Raw genomic sequence first — 21,149 nt, forward strand, 5'->3', positions numbered from 1 at the left:
CGCCCTACCCACTCTTGAGGACTTGCACACTGCAAGAATCAAGACAAGGGCACGGAAAATCCTCCTGGATCCCCCGCACCCTGCCCACCACCTTTTCCAGCTACTCCCCTAAGGCAGACGCTACAGATCCATGCGCACCAAATCCAGTAGACACTTAAACAGCTTCTTCCCTCTAGCCATTAACTCCTTAAACAGTCACTGACGTAGTCACTCTTCTTGTACTACAAATACTGCTACTGGTTACTCTAAAATGGTTCAATGATTTGTTGTTTACGATGATACTAATGCAGCGTGTTATACCGGAGACAAATTCCTTGTGTGTTCTACATACTTGGCCAATAAAGATGATTCTGATTCTGAATATGTTTTGTGGTCGCACCTCTAAAAGTACTCCACTTTCGTTGACTCCTTGCCACGTAGTGACGACAATCCCCCTTCGCCGATGTGGACGCCAGCCCGGTGGCCTACTTCGCTTGAGTATCATGTGTTCAATGTGATTCTCTTCCACACTTGTTCGTAATAAGACAGGATGTCAGCTTTTCTTTGTTTTTCATTTTTACATCAATTTCTTCCATTCACTCATATTTACACTCACATTTTCTCTCACTCTCGTGCTAATTTAAAGCCCTGGTCCAACCAATTTTTGCAAAAGTGTTTAGGAAGTGTGTTCCAAGTTTACCTTATCGGGGAGGTTAATGATGGGTTCCCCTGGTGGCCCATTGTATCCCAGCAGAGCTTGTAGGAAGTAGCGGCTACTCGCAGCGAGGATGGCCCTGTGCGCTCGTACCTCCCTGCCTTCCACGAACACAGTGACATCACACAGGATGCCCTGTCTCTGCTGCTCCTCAAGACTTAACAACACATTGGCACAGTGGACTTTGGACTCGTACACGTATACAGGCACTACTGCCTCACTCTCCTGCTCGTCGCCTGCCGACATCACTTTCAGTCGCAACCTGGACAAAAGAAACCAGAAGAAAAGGCGTTAATAAGAATTTTTGTTGTTGTTGTAGATAACTTTTTTTTTGGCTTTTCTTCCCGAATTAAAGGAAATCATACACACTGTACTTCACTCGTACTGATTGCGGGAGTTTATTAGTGTGTTGTTAGACTCATGAAATAAAGGTAAATGCACTTTGTCACATACAATATAGAATGTACAGTGAAATTGAAGTGCAATTCAGTCATCATGGGTGAGTAGTGGACAGCCATGATGTTTGGGAACCTTGGTCATCGCTACTGGTTTGGAGGGGCACTGTATTTATATCCTGTAAATCAGTGGTCCCCAACCCCCTGGCCACACAGCCAGAATAAATAACTTACATAACTTCCAAAAGATGTTTTATTTTGAAAAATTGCGGGATTGTTGTTACATCCGTCTATAGTGTGTCACTCTTGACGTAGGTCAAGGCGTGCTTCTCGGTTACCGCTGAAATGAAACCCAGGAGCCAGAAAAATAAGAAAAAAACAAACATCTTTGGAAAAGTTTTTTGGGGGGAGGGGGGGGGGGCAGCCAGGAGACAGAAGAGGAGCCTACGACTTTCAAGAAAAAGAAGGCTACATTTCATAGAGATTGTCAGGAGTCGACTTTAAATACAGACTTATCTCAACAAGAGGTCCCCACGCACCAAGCCCACTCTGCATAATATGCGGCGATGTTGAGTCATATTTTTCATGCACTTTGTATTTGCGGTGTATCTTGTTTTGAAGGCACATTTAAACGTTACCCTAGCGACCAGAGTGTGTTGCGGCCAGAGACTACGTTACTTGTGTCATGATTGGTGTTTATTATTATGTTTAGAAAATAGCAGTTTTCATGCAGGTCATATCATATTATTTTGTTGTATTCATCTGACAAACCTTAAAGGCCGTCCCCTGAAAATTAGACATTAATCCGGTCTATGGGGCAAAAAAGGTTGGGGACTGCTGCTGAAAATCATTGAATGGTTTGGGTCCTGAATACATAAAAGAAATGCTGATTGACTATAAACCCAGAAGGGGTCTGAGATCTGCAGACGTGGGTCAATCAGTGAAGCCCAGAGTAAACGCTGCACTTACAGGAATAAGCTGCCAAGAGAAATTAAGTCAAGTGTAATTGCTTTTAAAAGCTGATTTGAAATCTTTGCTTTTATGCTGTACCTTTTACTTAACTCTCTACCTAACTGTATTTGTAGAGCACTTTCAAACAGCCATCGCTGCATACAAAGTGCTGTACATGGAGCAATTAAGATATATACAACAATAAAGCAATAAATCAGTAACAGAGATGGTAGAAGGCACCAAACAGGAACACTAAGATCAAATCTGAGTCTGATTAAGGACTTACATTCATTTTTAAAATATATATATATTTTATTTTTGTTTTAAAATGCTTTAAATGTTTTTAAAGGTTTCTGTTAATGTGTTTAAATATTCTCTTCATAATTTTGGTAAGCTTCGTTGTTTTCTCTGCTAAGCTTCTGAATGTCGTTAAGTGTTCTGTTTGTAAATGCTTTTAGGTGTTGTGTCTTGTGTGAAGGAGATTCTGTTGTCTTGTGTATGACTATTCACCAACAGGTTCAAACATGGGTGCTTATTCGCGTAACAAATCTATGGTTATGTGAGCTCATGAATCCGCTATATGCGGAAAGTCACACAACCAAACTCTGAAAACGGGTTAGCGGACTTCTTCTATATTCCATAATAACGAGTATAAAAACGCGTCGATGACATTATGGTTTGAACCAACTGGCTGAAATTGTGTTTTCTTTATGGCTGGTGTCGTTGAACAAAAGTTTCAGTGTACACATGTATATAATTTATTTATGCAATGATGACATGTACACAGTACTGTATATGGTGGCACAGTGGTCGACTGGTTAACATGTCTGCCTCACAGTGCAGAGGTCATGGTTTTGATTCCGGGCTTGGGCCTTCCTGTGTGGAGTTTGCATTTTCCACATTAAGCTTTTTCTCTACAGTGAACAACTAAAGTGAGGAAAAAGCTTAATGCCTATAAAATCCAAAATATTGTGGTGATTGCTTGGATATTTTCAGAGGTCGAAGTGGGCATCGGTGGATATGTGCCTGTGAATTTTGGCGGCAACTGTTCATTAAGCTTTTTTTTTTTTTGCATGCACATTCAGTGTAAAGTGTTTGAGATGTCCCTCACTCAGCAAGGGCAGAATCACATACAAGACATCGCAAAACACTGTATTCAAGGCGCGTTCATAAAGTTGGAAAGAGTGTCGCTGTGTTTTTGAGGGTATTCGATTGTTCTTTGTTTATGTTTTTCTCGTCATCATCAATCACAATTTTAGGTCACTAAAATTTGAGACATCCACAGATGGGTTAAGGTGGCTACAGACACGCGCGCACACACTAAATTATTCATCACAGAAATAAAATGTCCAAAAGCAGAACAGCATGCATCTAGTGCACATGCACACGTAATAAATTAATAAACACTGAGAAATAACTCACCAGTTTCACTCTGTAAACTGTATGTGGATGGGGCATGTTCTATTTTTTTTTTTCCTGTCCTACTTTTTTTCCATCTCTGGCCCGATTATGTCTTACTTTCATCTCGGATATATTTGGTGTGTACTATTTATTGCTCATATATGCTTGGCAGTGCACATGTATGTATAAGTATTTGCGAAAACTGCATGTGCACTCTGTAGCAAAGCCAGAGGACACCAAGAAGTGGTATCACTCCCTCTGGAACATCAGTGGCTTCGCCCTAGGAAATGTTTAGATTTATTGATTTATATTACGACAGGGGATGGGGTGGAAGGCTACTTGGGAAAGGCAAGTACCATTTGGTGTGCTCTGCATGGTACTGTACCATGCGAACATACGGACCGTGGTTTTGCAGTCTTTGCACTGACGCTTTGTATGTGCTCTTTGCCTGTTGTGCGTTTGCCCAGTTGCAGTTGCTTCAACGTGTGGCTCACAGAGGCAGGAACAAAAGCACTAGCAAAAGCGTTGTGGACTAATTTTGGTTTCAATGTTAAATAAAAACCTTTTGTGATCAAAGAACGACTTTTCAGGCAACCAACCAACCCCGATCGATGCCTTACCGCAACATGCACGCATACAGACATGCAAGCGACCATGCACACGTGCGCGGACGCATGCATGCACACACGCATGCCATGATGAGCAACAGCTATAACAGCCCCGAACGTGAACGAAACAGAAAAATAAAGCAGATTCAAGAGTTTGTGAGTTTGTGAAAAGGAAGTGGAGACCTGACGTGGAGGCATGGGATGGACTTTTGCAGCGGTGTTAAGTGCACAAAGATGACTAGCGCTTCTACTGATGCTTCAGATTCCCATTCTTTGCCAGTGGCATCAGTGAATTGCAGATAAAACAAACTTTGAAGGAGAATGATATCAATTCTGAATGAGAATGATTAAAAAAATATAAAAAGATATAGCGCAACAGCTCTGATCGCAAGTTGCAAATCCAGACTGCGGACCGCTAACAACTTGCGGTGATGCAGGTCACGTGCCACCGTAGGTTAAAGATGAACTGCTTTTTTTCCATTAAATTTTTTTAATACCTTTTTTGTGAAATGAAACTGATAGGATGCTCATAGTGCAGTATGCACTGACACAAAAAATATATATTAATAACACACACACAGACACAAAAATATCCGCCCCCCCCACCCCATTTCCTTCCACACTCCTCACGATCGACTTGGGAACAGTCCACAGGCAACCGGTCGATCATGATCGACTGGTTGGGCATCCCTGATCTAGACTGATGCTTGGTTTTAAGCATTCTAATCTCATGATTTTCGATGATTTTCAATGAAGCTCCCCTTCAAGGCGAATGGTTCGAGTCTGTCATTTTCTCTTCCTTTCACCAGATGCCAGGACGCTAAATAGCAAACCGCCGGGCTTCCCATTCTGTCTCCTTCTGTTCGTCATTGTTTTTGTTGCCGTTTCTCTGGACCAGTGGTTCTTCACCTGGGTTCGACGTAACCCTAGGTGTTCGCTGAATCGGAATCAGGGCTTCGACACAGCCTTTGCCATGGAGGTTAAGATATACCTGACTCAACATGTCAATTAGTTATGATACGCCCGGTTAACCATCACTGGCTGCAGACGATCAAATTACACTGCTTGTCCAATCAGTGCTGCGGGAAATTTAGTTCGCTCAGAAGTCAACGTGTGACTGTCGTGATAGTGCGGCGTAAAATAAAAATAAAAACTAATGCTTATGTCTTGAAATTTGATTTACTTTTTTCTGCTTTTAATAAATATGTTTTTTTTATGTCTTGAATTTGGAAAAAGTCATATTTTTGTTTTTCACGAATGAGGGGTTCGGTGAATGTGCATATGAACTGGTTGAGTTTGGTATCTCTAACAAGGTTCAGAACCACTGTTCTGGACAGATTGTAACTGGGAATGTTAGGGTGGTTCTGTTTGTGACCAACAGGTGGCACTGTAGGGCTCCTCTTGCAGTGCCACACCTGTTGGTCATTGTGTCATTAGTTAGCGTTTTGTTAAAAGGACTCCCTGCTCGACCAGTTGGTGTTGGGTAATTGTGTTTGTCATTTTTTGTGTCTGCTTTGTGTTTGTATTTTTGTTAAATACATCTTGTGAAGTGACCTCACTGATGTCCACCCTACTCCTCCCTGCTATTTTGGGGTCCTCTACCACCTCACAAACGTGACAGGGAAAGTAAATTCCTTGTGTGTTTTACATTCTTGGCCAATAAATCTGATTCTGATTGCCAGCCACATGCAGAGAGAAAGCCATTCGCACTCACAATCACACCGAGGGACAATTTAGAGCTTGTATCAAACTCAAGGCCCGGGGGCCACATCCGATTTAATAATATTGTTACCCTGTTTACACTCACTTGAAAAATAATTGAACAAACAATAAGAATTGACTTGACTCTTTTCAAAACTAGAAATCTATTAATTTGGTGTGTACAAGTGATAATTTTGAAGTCATAATGGCCCTCTGAAGGAAAGTGTAACTCAAAATTGGCCCGTGACTAAAATGAGTTTGACACCCTAATTTAGAGGGTTCAATCAACTTACCATGTATGTTTTAGGAATGTGGGAGGAAATAATTGTGGTAAACATTATATTAGCCTTAAGATGACACATATTTCCAACTGATTTCACAAGCAGGACAATGCGGTCTAAATTACACAAAAAGTTCATGAAAACCTTTTTTTTTCTTTTCCAGGAAGACCAATGTCACCGAAAAAGTCTGGGATAAAGGGACAACATAAAGGCACCTGATCATTTTCTTCGCCGTCATACAAATTGGATCCAACTTTTGTGTGCATGTCCCCAAATACCGTATGTGTTGATAGGTTGATATAAGTATTCAAGCTAACTTTCAACACTTTTGGAGTTATCCGGTCTTGCTGGCAATAAACAAATACTGCATGAAAATCATCAAAATGAAAATGAGGTGATAGAGGCAATTCCATTGTACATCATATCTCAAAACAAGTGCGGAAAACATATTTTTAACAAGCCAGGGTTCATTTTTCTCACTTTCTGTGAACAATTTGCTAGTTGGTTCTTTCTTTTTCCAGCACATTTCTGCCCCAGAGCAAAAAGATCCATAAAAGCACAGTTTGAAATGAGTCTGGTGTCGAAGAACGTGAGTGAGGATAAATGCCCATCACAATCTTTTTAAGTCTTCCTGGACAATTTTCAACTGTTGAGTTCATTCAGTGTCCAAATACTTTTGGCTGTATCTGTTTTTTTCAGCTCCACCAGCCACAAAGCAAGCAGCAATTAATTTTTAAGTTTGACAAGTATTGAGTTTATTCTCAAAGGAACCGAAAACAATGATTAAAATAATGTACTGGTCGTGACAGGTGGCTATTTCTCCACGCAAAGCAAAGCACGAGTCTTCAAGGAATCTTACGCTGAATGTGTGACAGAACGCAAACATCGTGTGACATTCTTTCATAGCGCTTTTCATTCATTCATTTGTCTCGTTGATTTGTTCCTTTGTAATTTAAGACTGTTTTTCATAATCCACAACACTCTCCTTTGGAGTCCAAGCAGTAACAAATTGTTCCAGTCACCGTACATTAGTCGCTGGACCCCAAAACAGCACAACCCCACAAAGTGATACTGTGAAACGTTTTTGGTGAGAAATGTTTGTTCTGGAAACAGCGGGAAAGCTAGCCACATGCATATGTGAGACAAAGTACCGTATTTTCCACACTATAAGGCGCTTCGGAGGATAAGGTGCACCTTCAATGAATGGCCTATTTTAAAACTGTAGAGCTTTCATAACCAGCTGCAGCTATAACAAAGCGCTTTCCAGACCAAATACTACATCCAAGAAAGCAGAATATTGATCGACAGTGTTCCCTCACTTATCGCGGTTAATGGGTACCAGGACCCTGCCATGATAGGTGAAAAACCACGAAGGAGGGTTGGCTCACCCCCTAGGAATTTGTGTGTAAGTGTACTGTATGTGAGTACCAGCATTTTTAAAATATGTAAACAGTATTTATACTTTACATATTTGAGACAAAGACTGCATCAGTACATGTATTTACTTAAATACAGTAATAAACATTCATCAGCACTGCCTTCTGAGAGAGGCGAAGAGACGTGTATTGGTGGCGTAGAGGGCGACTCTCTGACAGTGGAGCCGCCGTTAACCTCCAGCTAACTCCTGGCCAGTTATCCCCACGCAGCCGATGTGTTTATGACAAGACAATTAATCGGTATTGATGAGGAGGAGGAGGTGAAGAGAGACATGCTCCTTTATTCGGACAAGCCCAATCTCTCTCTCTCTCTCTCTCACCTTCGCTCTCACGCTCACTCTCCCCTCCACCGCACATGTAGCAATCCCCCACCATGTGACAAGACACTGATCAGAAGTCAACAGCGTGACGAGACACTGATCAGAGAGTCAACAGCCTGACGGGACACAAGGGAAGGTGCTGGACAAGGCTGTGAAGATGCACAGCCAATCAGCTTACGGGATAAATCCACTCGTGCTGTCATTGGTCGATGTCGCGCCGGGAACCAATCATGCGTACAGTCATGTACAAAACCTCTGAGTCATTCGGCATTGTTTTCTGAATACAGTACAGTCAAACCTTGGTTTTCGAACGCCTCTGTTCTCGACCAAATCGGTTTTCGACCAAAAAGTTTGAGTTTATTATGCCTCGGATCACGACCAAAAATCGGTTCTCGACCAAACTGAGCGCACTTGAATACGCCAATCGACTGCTCTCACCTTCCTTACACGAGGAAAGGACGCTTCCTTGGGTAGACGACGAAGTGATGCTTCCTCGTGTAGCGTTCCATTGTGAGCAGACGTGTTCAATCAAGATGTAATTTTTAAAAAAAGAGCGTCCAATGTCAGCGGATGTGTTCAATAAAGATTTTTTTTAAAAAGCATCGTGTTTGTTGACATCTACGCAAACCAGACTGTTATTTCTGGATTGTGTATCAGCCTCTAATGATGGCACCAAAGAAAGCAAGTGGAAGTAATAAAGATGGTGAAAAAAAGAAGAAAATAGATTCAGATTCAGAAAACTTTATTTATCCCCATGGGGTAATTTGGACTTAACAGGCACGCTCTGCACAACAAACATGAAAAACAATGACGAACATGGGATACAGTGCGAAGGGCCTGTCGGTACTCACCGTATGTACAGCGCCCCGAGATCTTAGTTGAGAAAATAACACTAGTGAAGGAGAGGGGGAAAAAAACCATGCTCGAACGATCCTCTTCTGAGGATAATTTAAGTCTTGGAGAAAAAAAATCCCTGCACATCAAAATCATATGACAGTTACAACAAGTCACAAGACATAACATGTAATGATAGGGCGGATGGATGGTGGGGGGGGGCGGAGCGCGACGCGGCCCGACCAGCCTGCTGCCAGTCCATCCACCGCACAGCAGATCAGGTCATGTCACGGGGAAAAAAAAAGGAACAATGAAGGCGGTTATGATAAGGATGTGTATGCGCGTGTGATTGTCTGTTTGTGTGTGCGTAAAGGCTACAGCTGCTTCGTCAAGGTCTGCTCATGGAGACGGTCCCGGCTTATCAGTCCATGGCCGAGAAGGAGGGAGTGGTGGGGTCACTAGCTTCCGTGCATGCTTCCATCCAGGGGAAAGGATCCAAATAGCGTTGTTTGTTTTGGAGGGACGGCCGCCAACAATTTCAGGTGGCCTTGAGTCCGTGGCTGTATCCCTTCACTGGCGCCGATGAGCCAAATCTGTCATTTCTTTCCGAAGCGCAGATTCAACTTCTCCAGATGATAACCATCATCCAAAACCGCATCAATTTTGCGGTTGAGCTCAGTCATCGCTTGGGTCTGAGTGTTGTACATCCGCGCTGTGCCATCCCAAAAAGAGTGAGTGGCGAGCAAGGGGAGGGGGGGGGGGGGGGCAGGAGCAGAGCAAAAAAAGCGTCCGCCTTCATCGAGCGCAAAACTATTGAATATAAGAAAGATTTGATAGCGAAATATGAATCAGGTGTACATGTGTCTGTGTTGGCTAGGAGTTGAGCATGCCGAAATCGACGCAGCATCCTAAAAAAGAAAGACCATCTTAAAGTCACTGATGTGGCGAAAGGATCTCGTGCGTTAAGCAAAGAAAGGCCACAAATATTAGAGGAAGTGGAGAAACGTTTCCTTATTTTCATCAATGAGAAACAGCTAGCAGGGGACAGTCTTAGCCAAGATACGATGTGTGGCAAAGCAAGACAATTGTATGGAGATTTGATTTAAAAAAAAAGGATCCTAGTATTGCTCCTGAAGAGTTTGATTTTAAAGCAAGCAGAGGATGGTTCGAAAAGTTGAGGAAAAGAAGCAGGATACAATCTGTGATTCGTCATGGGGAGGCATACCAGTTCAGACAAGGAAGCTGCCGAAAAGTTTAAAGTTGAGTTTGAAAATCTCATCAAGGCCGAGGAATATCTTCCCCAGCAAACTTTTAATATGGACGAGACTGGACTTGTGTGGATGAAGCGATTTGGAAAATGGATGGAGGGATGTTCCCTCGTACCGTAGCATCGGGTTGCAGAGAGAGTGTCCAGAGTTACAGCCATTACTTTAGGGTTTATTAGTTCAAGGCGTAAAATAATGTAATCTACAATTGTCACAATGAGAGAGAGAGATTTTACTTGAATTTTTGTTACAATGTTGATGTTAAAATTGGTAAAAAATAAAACATACAAAACGTTTGTACAGTATTTTACATATTACCTGCTCTCTTATTACATCTGTGTACAGTTTATGGTGTAAAATAGTAAAATAAATGCTTTAAAAAAGTTGTTTTCTCAACTTGGAACGGATTAAAATGTATTACATTGATTATAATGGGAAACAGGGTTTCGGTTTTCGAACAGCCTTCTGCAACGGATTATGGTCGAAAACCGAGGTATGACTGTACTTTAGAGAAAAAAAACAATGTTGTGAAGTCACGATAAATGAAGCGCGATATAGAGAGGTATGACTGTACTGTATATATACCACGCACTGGATTATAAAGCGCACTGTGGGCTTTTGAGAAAATTAAATACATTTAGGTGCGCCTTGTAATGCAGAAAGTACAGTATATGTTTACCACTAGTGATGTTACAAATGGAAATGGAGTCGCGAGTCATGCCCCGCACAAAGGGGGCGTGGTTAAATGGAGCCCGTATCGATGCCCGTCTCGTTTTTTCCTCATATCACGTGACCCAAGGTAAACGAGGCCCCGTTTTCAGCGATCACGTGACTGACTCACATCGTGATTCGCGCTCCATAAATTGGCGCGGAAAACCCAGGAAGAGTCCCCTGCATGACCGTCTGACGTGAGTCTTGGATCATTGCTGCGCTACTTCGACTGCTTGAGAATGGAGGCGGAGCCACCCAAAAAGCGAAGGACTTCACTAGTTTGGGAGCATTTCGAACAGATATCTCCCAACACTGCGAGAGGGGTTTCTCAAAGGCAGGGGAAATCATATCCAAAAAAAGGAATCGACTGAGCCCCAACACAGTCAAAATGATTTTATTCCTTAACAGAAATCAATAAAATACCCCATTCCCTCTATCCAATGTGTGTCCCAGGTACACAAGCACATCAAGTAACCGAACATACAACTGACAAATATACGGACAATGTTTAATGGACAAAACTTCCATTTTGTGCACAGATTTACTGGTTTGTTGCCTGTTAACCACATAACATCTGCGTTACATCAAATGACCATCAGATGTCAGCACGACTAAATGAGCTATTAAATGGGGCCTCGATAAATCAGCCCTTTGGCGAAGCAATTGGCCCAAAAGACTCCAAACATTCACGGGTCTTCATCCCGCCATCACTAGTGAAGCACATCAAAGCCAGAGTGTCATGATTCGGTTTGGGACCAACAGGTGGCACTGTAGGGCTCACCCTGCAGCTGCACACCTGTTGGTCATTAGGTAATTAGTGCTTTAAAAGGACTCCCAGCCTGACCACTCATTGTCGGGTCATTGTTTGCTCTTGGCTACTGTCATGTTTGTTTGCTGCTATGTTTTATCTTCAGTCATGAGTTTTGTTTGCTACTTTGGACTTTGTTTGTTTAGGATTTAGTTTTCTGTGTTTTATCAATACACTTCTTCAAATACACCCTGCTCCTCTCTCCTGCCTGCTTTTTGGGGTCCAACACCACCATGCGACGTGACAGAGTCCCACCTTCTCTCAGCAGCAGACATAAAGGCAAACCCACATGTTAATGTGTCTGGACAGGTGCAACCTAAACAGCACTAAGCAGTATATATAGCTCATTTGCACCAATATATCAGCCCGCAGTGTTTGCATGTCCTAGACATAACTTAGCTCACACTAATAGAAAATATTTCAGACAGCGTATGCAGAGAAGGAGACAGCCCACTGATGCTGCATTTACCCCGACGTTTGTTGAGTCAACTCACTTCGGGGGTTTTACCATTGATCAAAGTTGACTGAAGACGATTATTACCAGGGGTGCGCATAACAATTTTGGTCTCTCTCTCAAAAAAGCACCAGAAGTGGTTGCTCAATTTTTTTTTCACAACCCAGCAATCTCACAAGATGAATGTAAAGACTTACAGCGTTGGTTCTTGTCATGCGCAGAATGCACGGCCGCACAGGGAAACATTGTTGGTGGTGCGGCAACGTAAACATGAATTTGTGAATGCAAATAACGAGAATGGAATGACGTAGCTTTCGATTGACTGGAATGTTGATTAAGCCGCTCCCTTGGTTGCTCACAGTATGAGACACTCTTAAATGGAAATAAATGGCATCAGACAATTTTGTTTATTTCGTTATTTTTGCAGTCAGTGTACAGATTTAACAATATTTTTTTTAGCGGGAAGCTTTGTGTGCTTATTTTTATTCTGTTAATTATTCATTGTGTGAAGGTTATTCTACACCTTCTGTTGTGACTCTTTTTTCCTCTTAATGTTTCAGTTGCTCAGCAGTTGCTATGGCTCTTTTATTTGGTCCTTTATTCCATCATATAGGTTTGATGTCTCACAGTATTTTACTCAGTGACATCTTGTCAGTACATTGAGCGTTCTACTAGAGTGTCAGCTCTCTTCCGTGTCTTTTGCATCCACCGGCTCTCTGGAGTTCCATAGATAAAGACTTTTCATTTGCAACTTCCGTGTAATGTCTGCTTCTGGGTCCAAATTCTGCTCCTCATGGGACACCTTCAACTTTTTTCTGTTTTATTCCTCGCACTTTTTCATCCTCCTACTCCTTCCACATTTTTGGACCGATTCTCACTACTCCAACGTCAACATTTTCATAAAATTCATGCCTTCCTCGTTTCCATTTTTTTCTTTTAATATATTCACTTTTTTACCACGTTTTTGTATTTTTCACCCAAAAATTTACCATTCATTCCCAACGGCACATTCAACATTACACAATTACTGTACATCGTTCAAACATGAAATTCAAAACATTCAGTTCATTCACTTCACCTTGGGAAGGATTTTCAACATGCTAAAATTACCACTTCTCAAACATTCAACATTTTCAACATTAAAAAATAAACACAAAAATACTTTTTTTCTTCAATAACTTCTCCATTTTATGAATGAGTCGAACTGTTTTTTAACTTTAAATTGTTCATCTTATCCCTCACCGATGCCAAGCATTCTCACTTAGCAAAACCATTTTCACCAATCAAAATACCCCCAAATACAAAAAATCTGGGGGGGTTTTGGGGGGGGGGGGTTGTCCTCCTCTTATTTCTACATTTGTTGATCAATTCATACCATTTCAACTTCAAACGGTTCATCTTATTTCTATTCATGGCCAAACAAATCAGCCGAGTTGGCCAGTGATGGTCTTAAATCGCTTTCAGCGACTATGAACGCACTCAAAACGTAAAATATGGTGTTTCATCTTCGAGAGGCACTAGACCTTAATACAGACTTGAGAGCGCAGAAGGCAAAAGGCACTTAAGTCTACGAGAGAATGCATGCATTGACATATTTGTGAGGGTCACGCCCTGAGTTGAAGAATGCGCGAGTGCGTGCATTTGATGAAGGTGCGGAAGTGGCACACCGAAGTCGATGGGAGAATCTGTGCACCCCAAAAGTGTGCATCAGTAGATCTTTGTGTCATTGTGCTTTTCAGATTTGATTTGAATGAATGAGGCATCCATCCCAGTATGGAAAATGATGGCTGTCGTTGACAGTTGAACAATCTGACTATTAGTAAGCGAATCAGTGCATGAGATAGCAGTAGACAATGTGGTATAAAAGAAATGCAAACTAACGGCAAAGGAAATGGCATTATCTAATAAATTAAGTTCAAGAAAACAGCTTTTTACTCACACTTGTTCTCACGTGTCTGAGTGTGTGCAAGGTTCTGTATATGTCAAATTTTACTTCATGAAGCCCTGACTGTGGATGATAGGACAAAACTGACTTCTTGCAGAGTTGTTCCAACAATGTGTGTGTGTGTGTATGTGTGTGTGTGTGTAAGGCCACCCCACTGAAAAATTTTTGGCAATGCCCCTGTTCGAGAGGTAGAAGCCTAGCCGCGAATGGCAAACTTCCACGAATGCCCTACCTAAAGTGATATAATGTGAGATAAGAGATAAAGTTAGAGTTGCCCAGAATTGTTTAAAACCAGTATTTTACAACCGGACTATTTTGAGCTAAATAAACAAAATGTAACAACTCTGTGCCTTTGTGTGTTTAACGAGCTATGTTCCGTTATGTTGTGTTGAGTGTTTTGATTTTCAGAGTGAACGCTTTGCTTTTGCTGTTGCTGTTGAGCAACCTCCAACTGGGCTCCAAAGTGGCTTCTGAAGCCGCAGCGACCCGGGTAACTGCAGACTCAGTTGTCGGCTGTTGACTGGGAACTGTTCGTAGCCCGAAGGCACGCCCAACACCGCTTGGAGGTCGTGCCCGAGTTGGGCTGCTGCTGCTGTTGACTGTAGGAGCTGAGGCTAGCTAGTGGCCTCGTCAAACGAAACGACTTTTTGGTCATTCACAACGGTGGCGCTGTCAGACCAGGTAAATATCGTTCTTGTCTTGTACCAGATGAAATGTCACGCGACAAATCTGTCACTGAGCAGACCCTGCCCAGTTGTTGAAGCGTGCTTCCGTCAAGATTTGGTCCATCGGCGCAGGCCCGTTGGGGAGGCAGTACAAGCAGCTGTTGAAGTCATGTCGACGGAGTCATTATATGCATGTGCACTGTTTCTATGTTCGGAAAAGGAGAAAAAACAAAAAAAACAAAAAGAGATTATGGACCCATTCCTGGATGGTGGTGAGAGGGTGGTATGGACGGTCTATTCTCCAAACAAAACTTGAGGTAATGAATTTCTATAATGACACCGGCTTGCTAATGAGCTACTAACTTTGCAGTTAGCAAATGTAGCTTGAATTGAAATGCTGTGGATACTTTCCAATCTTACCCTTTTCTTCAAGTGACTTTTTAAATACGATCTACCACATTGAAAAGATTTAAAGTGCATCTGAAATTCAAAAATTACATTATATTCTTAATTTAACGATAAATATTTTTTGACTGACCATGTCAAGCCATACGATACTGAAAAATAAAATTACATAAAATCAATAACTAATACTGTAATGCATTCAAACTAATCACCAACATTATCTCAGGAGCACAATATTTAAAAAACTTTAACCAGCAAAACAAAAATATATTGAATGATTTGTGCTTTTTTTTTTTTTAAATCAAAGATGATGTCTGGATTAATGGCTACAATGAGCACGTTTTGCAATGCACAGCTTTTCGAAGCGAGGTTTGAAGCTAGACACAGCAACTCTCGGGTCCTGCTCAATGTGTAGCCGGGACCTGTATTTCAGTTTTGTATTTCAGTCACAAAGCGGCATGATTGTTGGCAATATTCGGCATGTTTTCGCTGGAAAAAAAAACTCTAGCAGCTTATCAGCGTGATTGGGGTGTAATGTCTTTAAGTGGTGCTTCATGCTGTCCGCAACCAACATTTTTAGACACAGTAAGCTCACCGATCTTTCCTCGTCTGCCACTGTTGTCACAGTGAAGCCAAGTGCTACATACGCCTCGTCTTATTTCCTCCCTTAGAATGCTCCCTGCGCAAACTCTACCAATGAGAGCGCCACTGCCCCCTAACGTAGTGGAGGTGAAACTGCACGTTATTTTAGGACAGTAAAAAAAATAAAAATGCATGTTCCCCGAGGTCAAATGCGCCCCCCTTGACGGAGCCTCGCGCCCCCCTGGGGGGGAGGGGGGGGCCCGCCCCACTATTTGGATGATGTGGAAAACAACTGTAAATAGCACTGCGATTATCCATTTTGTATTTATATTGTACTTAATTGGACGGTGTTTGTTTGTTTTTTCTTCTTCTTTCTGCCTACATTCTTGCTGCTGGAGGCTGTAAATTTCCCCAGTGTGGGACTAAAAAAGGATATCTTATCTTATCTTATCTATTTGAGAAACACTGTCACTAGGGTGACCAAATGTCCTCTTTTGCCCAGACATGTCCACTTTTTACATCCTGTCTGAGGCACCCGGGGATGTTTTATAAAGTGAAGGGAATGACTGGTTTACATTGTTTTTCAAGGGACCAATTAGCGTGTCTTGAAATTAACTGGCGCTTTGCAGAGAATACTACAGTACTGTGCTGCCTGTGACGTAGTCCCAGAGAGCTTGCCTCGTGGATGGCTCTGCTGTGCTCAGGAAAAGAGGAAGCAGACGTCGAAGCAGTATTGCATCCTAAGCGCAAGTGCAGCTTCAGGGATGAGCTGCAAAAAATAAATTTAAAAAATAAAATACTGTCCCGCTTGCGACAAATGGGAGGTGGAGTGCACAGCAAAGCTGGCGCACATGTGCCGGTGTCTAATAAAGGTGCCTGACAGATGAAAGCTCACACAGACAGAGAGAAACACAAAAATGAAGCTGTGCGAGGTGAGAGTTGCTCTCCAAAATTGACTTGAGTTCATTATTAGAGCCGGGAAGAAAGAGGATACAGTGGAGAGTGCGTTTGCATTTCACGTTGTGAAACACCATAACAGCTACAGGTCTCAGCAAAAGGGCCCCAGAGTGATCTAACTCTGGCACAAGCACTCATGTCTGTGTTTCACACCCACATTAAAGTAATGGAAAAGGAGAACAACTCCATGATGGAGGTGAAGAAAATACCAAACAGCATCCACACCATTTTGTCTTTGCATTTCTCTCTCATCGTGCCAATGTTGAGAGGATCTTGTCACACTGATGCAGAGCCAGTGGACCAAGGAGAGGAACCGGCTTTCTGTTGAGTCACTGAAGGGGATCCGATGTGTGCAACACAATCTCAAACCCACTTCTTGCAAAGACCTTCCCACTTATTTGCTGAGCAACCGAAAACTGCTGGGAAAGATCAGCTCTACGGCAAAATACGGCCAAGCAGACAAGGAAGATGAAGAAGAAAAGCAGGGTGAAGAAGAAAACAAAGATGTGGAAGAAAACTAAAGTAAAACGTTTGTGTTTGTTAAATCAGTATTGTCATGAGGCTGCTGTTTTATATCCATTACGACACTGAAAAGAGAAGTTATTTTTTTAAAGTTGGATTTTCTACAAAAGAAGTATTATTTAGAACATTTTTGCTGTTAAATGAATCCTCTCCCCGTGTTTTCCCTTTCAGGGATTCCATCTCCAAAAACTCCTCCGTTTGTCATGAGCATGGTGGTGGAGGACCAGAGTGAACTTGAGAAAATGTATTCATCAAATATTGAGAAAACTAAATCCAAAACCAACAAATTATTGAAAACAACAAGAATCCAAAGTAAACAAAAACCCATGGCAGATGCAAAAACAAGGTGAAAGCAATACAAACAAAAAATCCATGGCAGTAACACACAAACACTAACCAACAGAAGCAGTGACAGCAACAATTACCCGACCCTGAGAGATCAGGCCGGGAGTCCTTTTAACAGAAAATTTACTCATGACCTGATGACAGGTGTGCCGCTGTAGGAGGAGCCCTACAGAGCCACCTGCTGGTCACAAACAGATGAACCGTGACAGTTATCTCAGAAGTATTATTAATCCCTGTGATAAAAATGAAAAGCTAATGAGTGTCCTTTATAATCATTGCTTTCCTCCAGTCCCAAAGAATATAATGTAAAAGACACCACATTTTTGTTTAGCTTGCTAGTTAAGTATTTGTCAATTACTTCAATACGACAAGTCACTGACCTGCTAGATAAGCTAATTTTTTCCAATTTGTTCTTCCTCTCAGGGCATAAAATACTTGCTGTCTCTTCAATGGGCTATTTAAGAAACTCCCCTTCGGAGAATGGCTTGCTGGCTTTTGAGACTTTGAATGCCAGTAAATAATGCTGAGTCTGCAAGCTAGCTACCAACCTGCCAGCGGTAGTTGTTTGTTCTTGTGTTGAAAAGTTGGTGTAATTAGCATACTTGGTGGAAAAGTGACGGGTAATGTTATATTCTTACAAAAACCGCAATGGTTTCTTGGCAAATATGACATACAGCCTTGGACCGGACTTCAGTAAAAAAAGTATTTAGGCCTCCATTCTTTCTTAAACACCCAGCACTCATTGTCGACTTTTCTTTTCTTGGACATTGCTGTAGATGGGTTTCGATCTGACCAGTCGAAAAAGAGTGATTATTGGAAATAGGTGTCACTGCGCCTACTGCGCCACCTGGTGTTGACGTGCCTGTCAATACAAGTCAAAATTTAACAAATGCAAACATTCACATTAAACCTTCATTCTGTCCCAATCTTTGGCGGGCCGGATTAAAAAGACAAATGGGCCATATGTGGCCCGCGGGCCATAACTTGCACACCACTGGTCTAATGAGTAGCAAGTGTTCTCTCTGTAAGCAAGCGGCATAAGGTCACCAAGGACGGATGAAAATGACAAAAACAAAAGACAGGGCGCATCACAGAGGCAACCACTTCCGTTGTGCAATCTAGGTTAAAAGATGTAAAAAGCCACGCAATGTAGCGTTTGAACTCCTTTTTGCTGATGTGAGTACCGGTAGTCTTTTTTTTTTTTGCTCTGCAGAGAGCAGCAACCATTCCAAGTCACTCAATGCATCTTGACAATGGCAGTGTGCATGCAAATAAAATACGCCCAAATGTATTAAACTGAAAATTATAGACCAATTTTTTAAAATTTATATATCATGATTTAACTGGTCCTTGTGGATAGATTTTCCTCCATCTGGGCAGAGCTAAAATGAGTTTGACATCCTTTGAATATTTAGCCTGCTAGCTAACACACAGATGGACAAACAAATCCAAACACGCTCTATGAAGTGTTTTCACTTTTTTTTTAAACTAATTTTACCTTGGAGGAGGTCTATGATAAACATAATAGACTTTGAGCTAAATGTGATCGTGATAACACGGCTAAAACAATAATTATTTTGGTGTCCCAAGAGTCCGGAAACTCCGATTTCCTCCCACATTTCAGAAACATGCGTGGCAGTTAATGGAACACTCGAAATTGTCCCTAGGTGTGAGTGTGGGCGCAGATGGTTGTTCCTCTCTGTGTGCCATGCGATTGGCTCGCAACCAGTTCAGAGTGTACGTCGCCGACTGCCCGAAGACGGCTGTGATAGGCTCCGGCACGCCCGCGACCCTCATGAGGATAAGCGAATCGGAAAATGGATGGATGGATGGATGTTCAGTCGTGTATCTTATCTTAAATGTTTTCTGTTCAATTGCTATTAGGTGTATAACAATTTCTGAAAATGTATATAGTGATCCCTTGTTATGTCGCGGCTTCAGTACATTGCGTTTTGTATTTTTTGTTTTTTTCAAAAGTACTGTATTCAGAAAAAAAATGCCCAATGACTCAGAGGATTTGAACGTGCCTGTACTGTATGTGCAACAGGCACTCATTGAAGGCACATGATTGGTTCCCGACGTGACGTCGACCAATGACAGCACGAGTGGATTTATCCCATGAGCTGATTCACTCCGCATCTTCGCGGCCCCGCCCAGGGTGACAAGACACTAGGGAAGCCTCGTGTCTGGTCACGCTGTTCACTCTCGGGCGTACTCTCTCTTCTCTTGTGTTTACTCACAACAGAACAGCTCAAACATGTCAACTTCCATGATCCTTTCTAAAATGTCGACGAAAATTTTGAATTCTCATGTAATAAATAAGAGACATAGTCTAAGCCAGGGGTCCCCAACCTTTTTTGCCCCACGGACCGGTTTATGTCAGACAATATTTTCAGGGACCGGCATTTAAAGTGTGGTGGATAAATAAATATATATGGTATAAATACATATGGTATGAGCTGCATGCAAACCGTGGTGTTTTCGAAAGATAATAAACATGAGGAGCGTGTAATCTGATGGCTATGGTAATGTTTAATCAAAATACGATACAACGCAAATTCAAAGTGCATGAAAATGACCACTCACCACAATGCTAAATCAGTGCGAGCCCCTGAGCTTGATTTTGTGCAACCAGGCGGTCCCATCTCGGTGTAATAAGAGAAAATGACACCTGAAGTGTGTGGTTTATGTCCAGTCTACTTCGTAATTTTGTTATAGTCGCCTTTGCTGCAGAAAAACCTCGCTTCACACAGGTAGGGTGTTGGAAATAGCAACAGTGCTATTGTGGCGATCTCAGAGTATTCAACCATAACTTTCATCCAGAACATCGGCAGAGTTGTTGTCTCGAACATACTTTTAAGCCCGCCGTCATTTGCGATCGCTAGCATTTTTTTTTACTCATTTTACGAGCTCCTGCGTTTTGTTTTGAAGTAATCGGTCACGTGATGGAGAAGCGTGGCTTGACGTGCGTCAAGAGTGACACAGACGGATGTAGTAGAGAATCGAGTAATTTTTCAAAATCAAACATCTTTCGTATTCAGAAATCAATAAAACTGAATTAATGTAAGTTCTTTCTGTGCGGCCCCGTACCAAATGACCCGCGGACCGGTACCGGCGGTTGTGGACCTCTGGTCTAAGCATTTTCTTTAACAATCGTTCAATCTACGGTTATTCTTGACTTCTTCATATGGTTTCAGTCATAATGGCCTCTACAAGCAAAACACCAACTATAATGAGTTTGACATCCCTGCTTTAACTTTAACCTGCAATAATCACAAGTGCCCTTGGTTGTCTGTTGATTGCTATTTATTGTTTTATTTTTTTTATATTTATATATTTATGTCTTTTTTTATGCCGTTCAGTTTCATTGCCCTTATTTTTAGCTGTGTGTTTTCAATGCAGTGCATATTTGCACTGTGGTTGAAAGGAAAGAAATTTCATCTGTGTTGTATGTTGTACATAGAGCATATATGACATTAAAGCTGACTTGACTTTAATGAATTATATTTTAGTCTCATCTTTATCAGTCCAGGGAAATGCAGACTGATTTAGTCCCAGCTATTGTTCATTAATGGAGGTCTTAGTTTGATCTACTCTTATCATCCAGCGAAAAATGTGCATTGACGAAAATATTTTGGTTTACTTTTCATTAACAAAATTAACCAACTGAAAGTTAGGATTTTGAGTACAGTATACGAATCAACAGTTCTTGACTGAAGTCAGATTCTTTTACAGTTTGTATACTGATCCAATATAAATATATTGAGTATCAAGGGATCTAAGAATACGTCATCTGTGTGAAAATGGCAGGAAGGTCACAGATATCAAATTCTCTCCCTAGATTGAGGTGGGGTGGTCAGAGACCTAGC

At 41.8% G+C, this 21,149-nt stretch overlaps 1 protein-coding gene across 1 annotated transcript in view; it reads right to left on the reverse strand.

Moving 5' to 3' along the window:
• The window catches only part of LOC147196770 (transcription regulator protein BACH2-like), a 77,439-nt gene that overhangs the window by 31,286 nt on the left and 25,004 nt on the right, over window positions 1-21,149 (reverse strand). The window contains exon 2 of the mRNA XM_086126905.1: window positions 680-956. Coding sequence (XP_085983031.1) covers window positions 680-940 — 261 coding nt within the window. The 5' untranslated portion in view covers window positions 941-956. The remainder of the gene's footprint in view (window positions 1-679; window positions 957-21,149) is intronic.

This window comes from Hippocampus guttulatus, chromosome 13, assembly GCF_054856545.1.
Source record: "Hippocampus guttulatus isolate MCC_2025c chromosome 13, RoL_Hgut_1.0, whole genome shotgun sequence".
NCBI classification, from domain to species: domain Eukaryota; kingdom Metazoa; phylum Chordata; class Actinopteri; order Syngnathiformes; family Syngnathidae; genus Hippocampus; species Hippocampus guttulatus.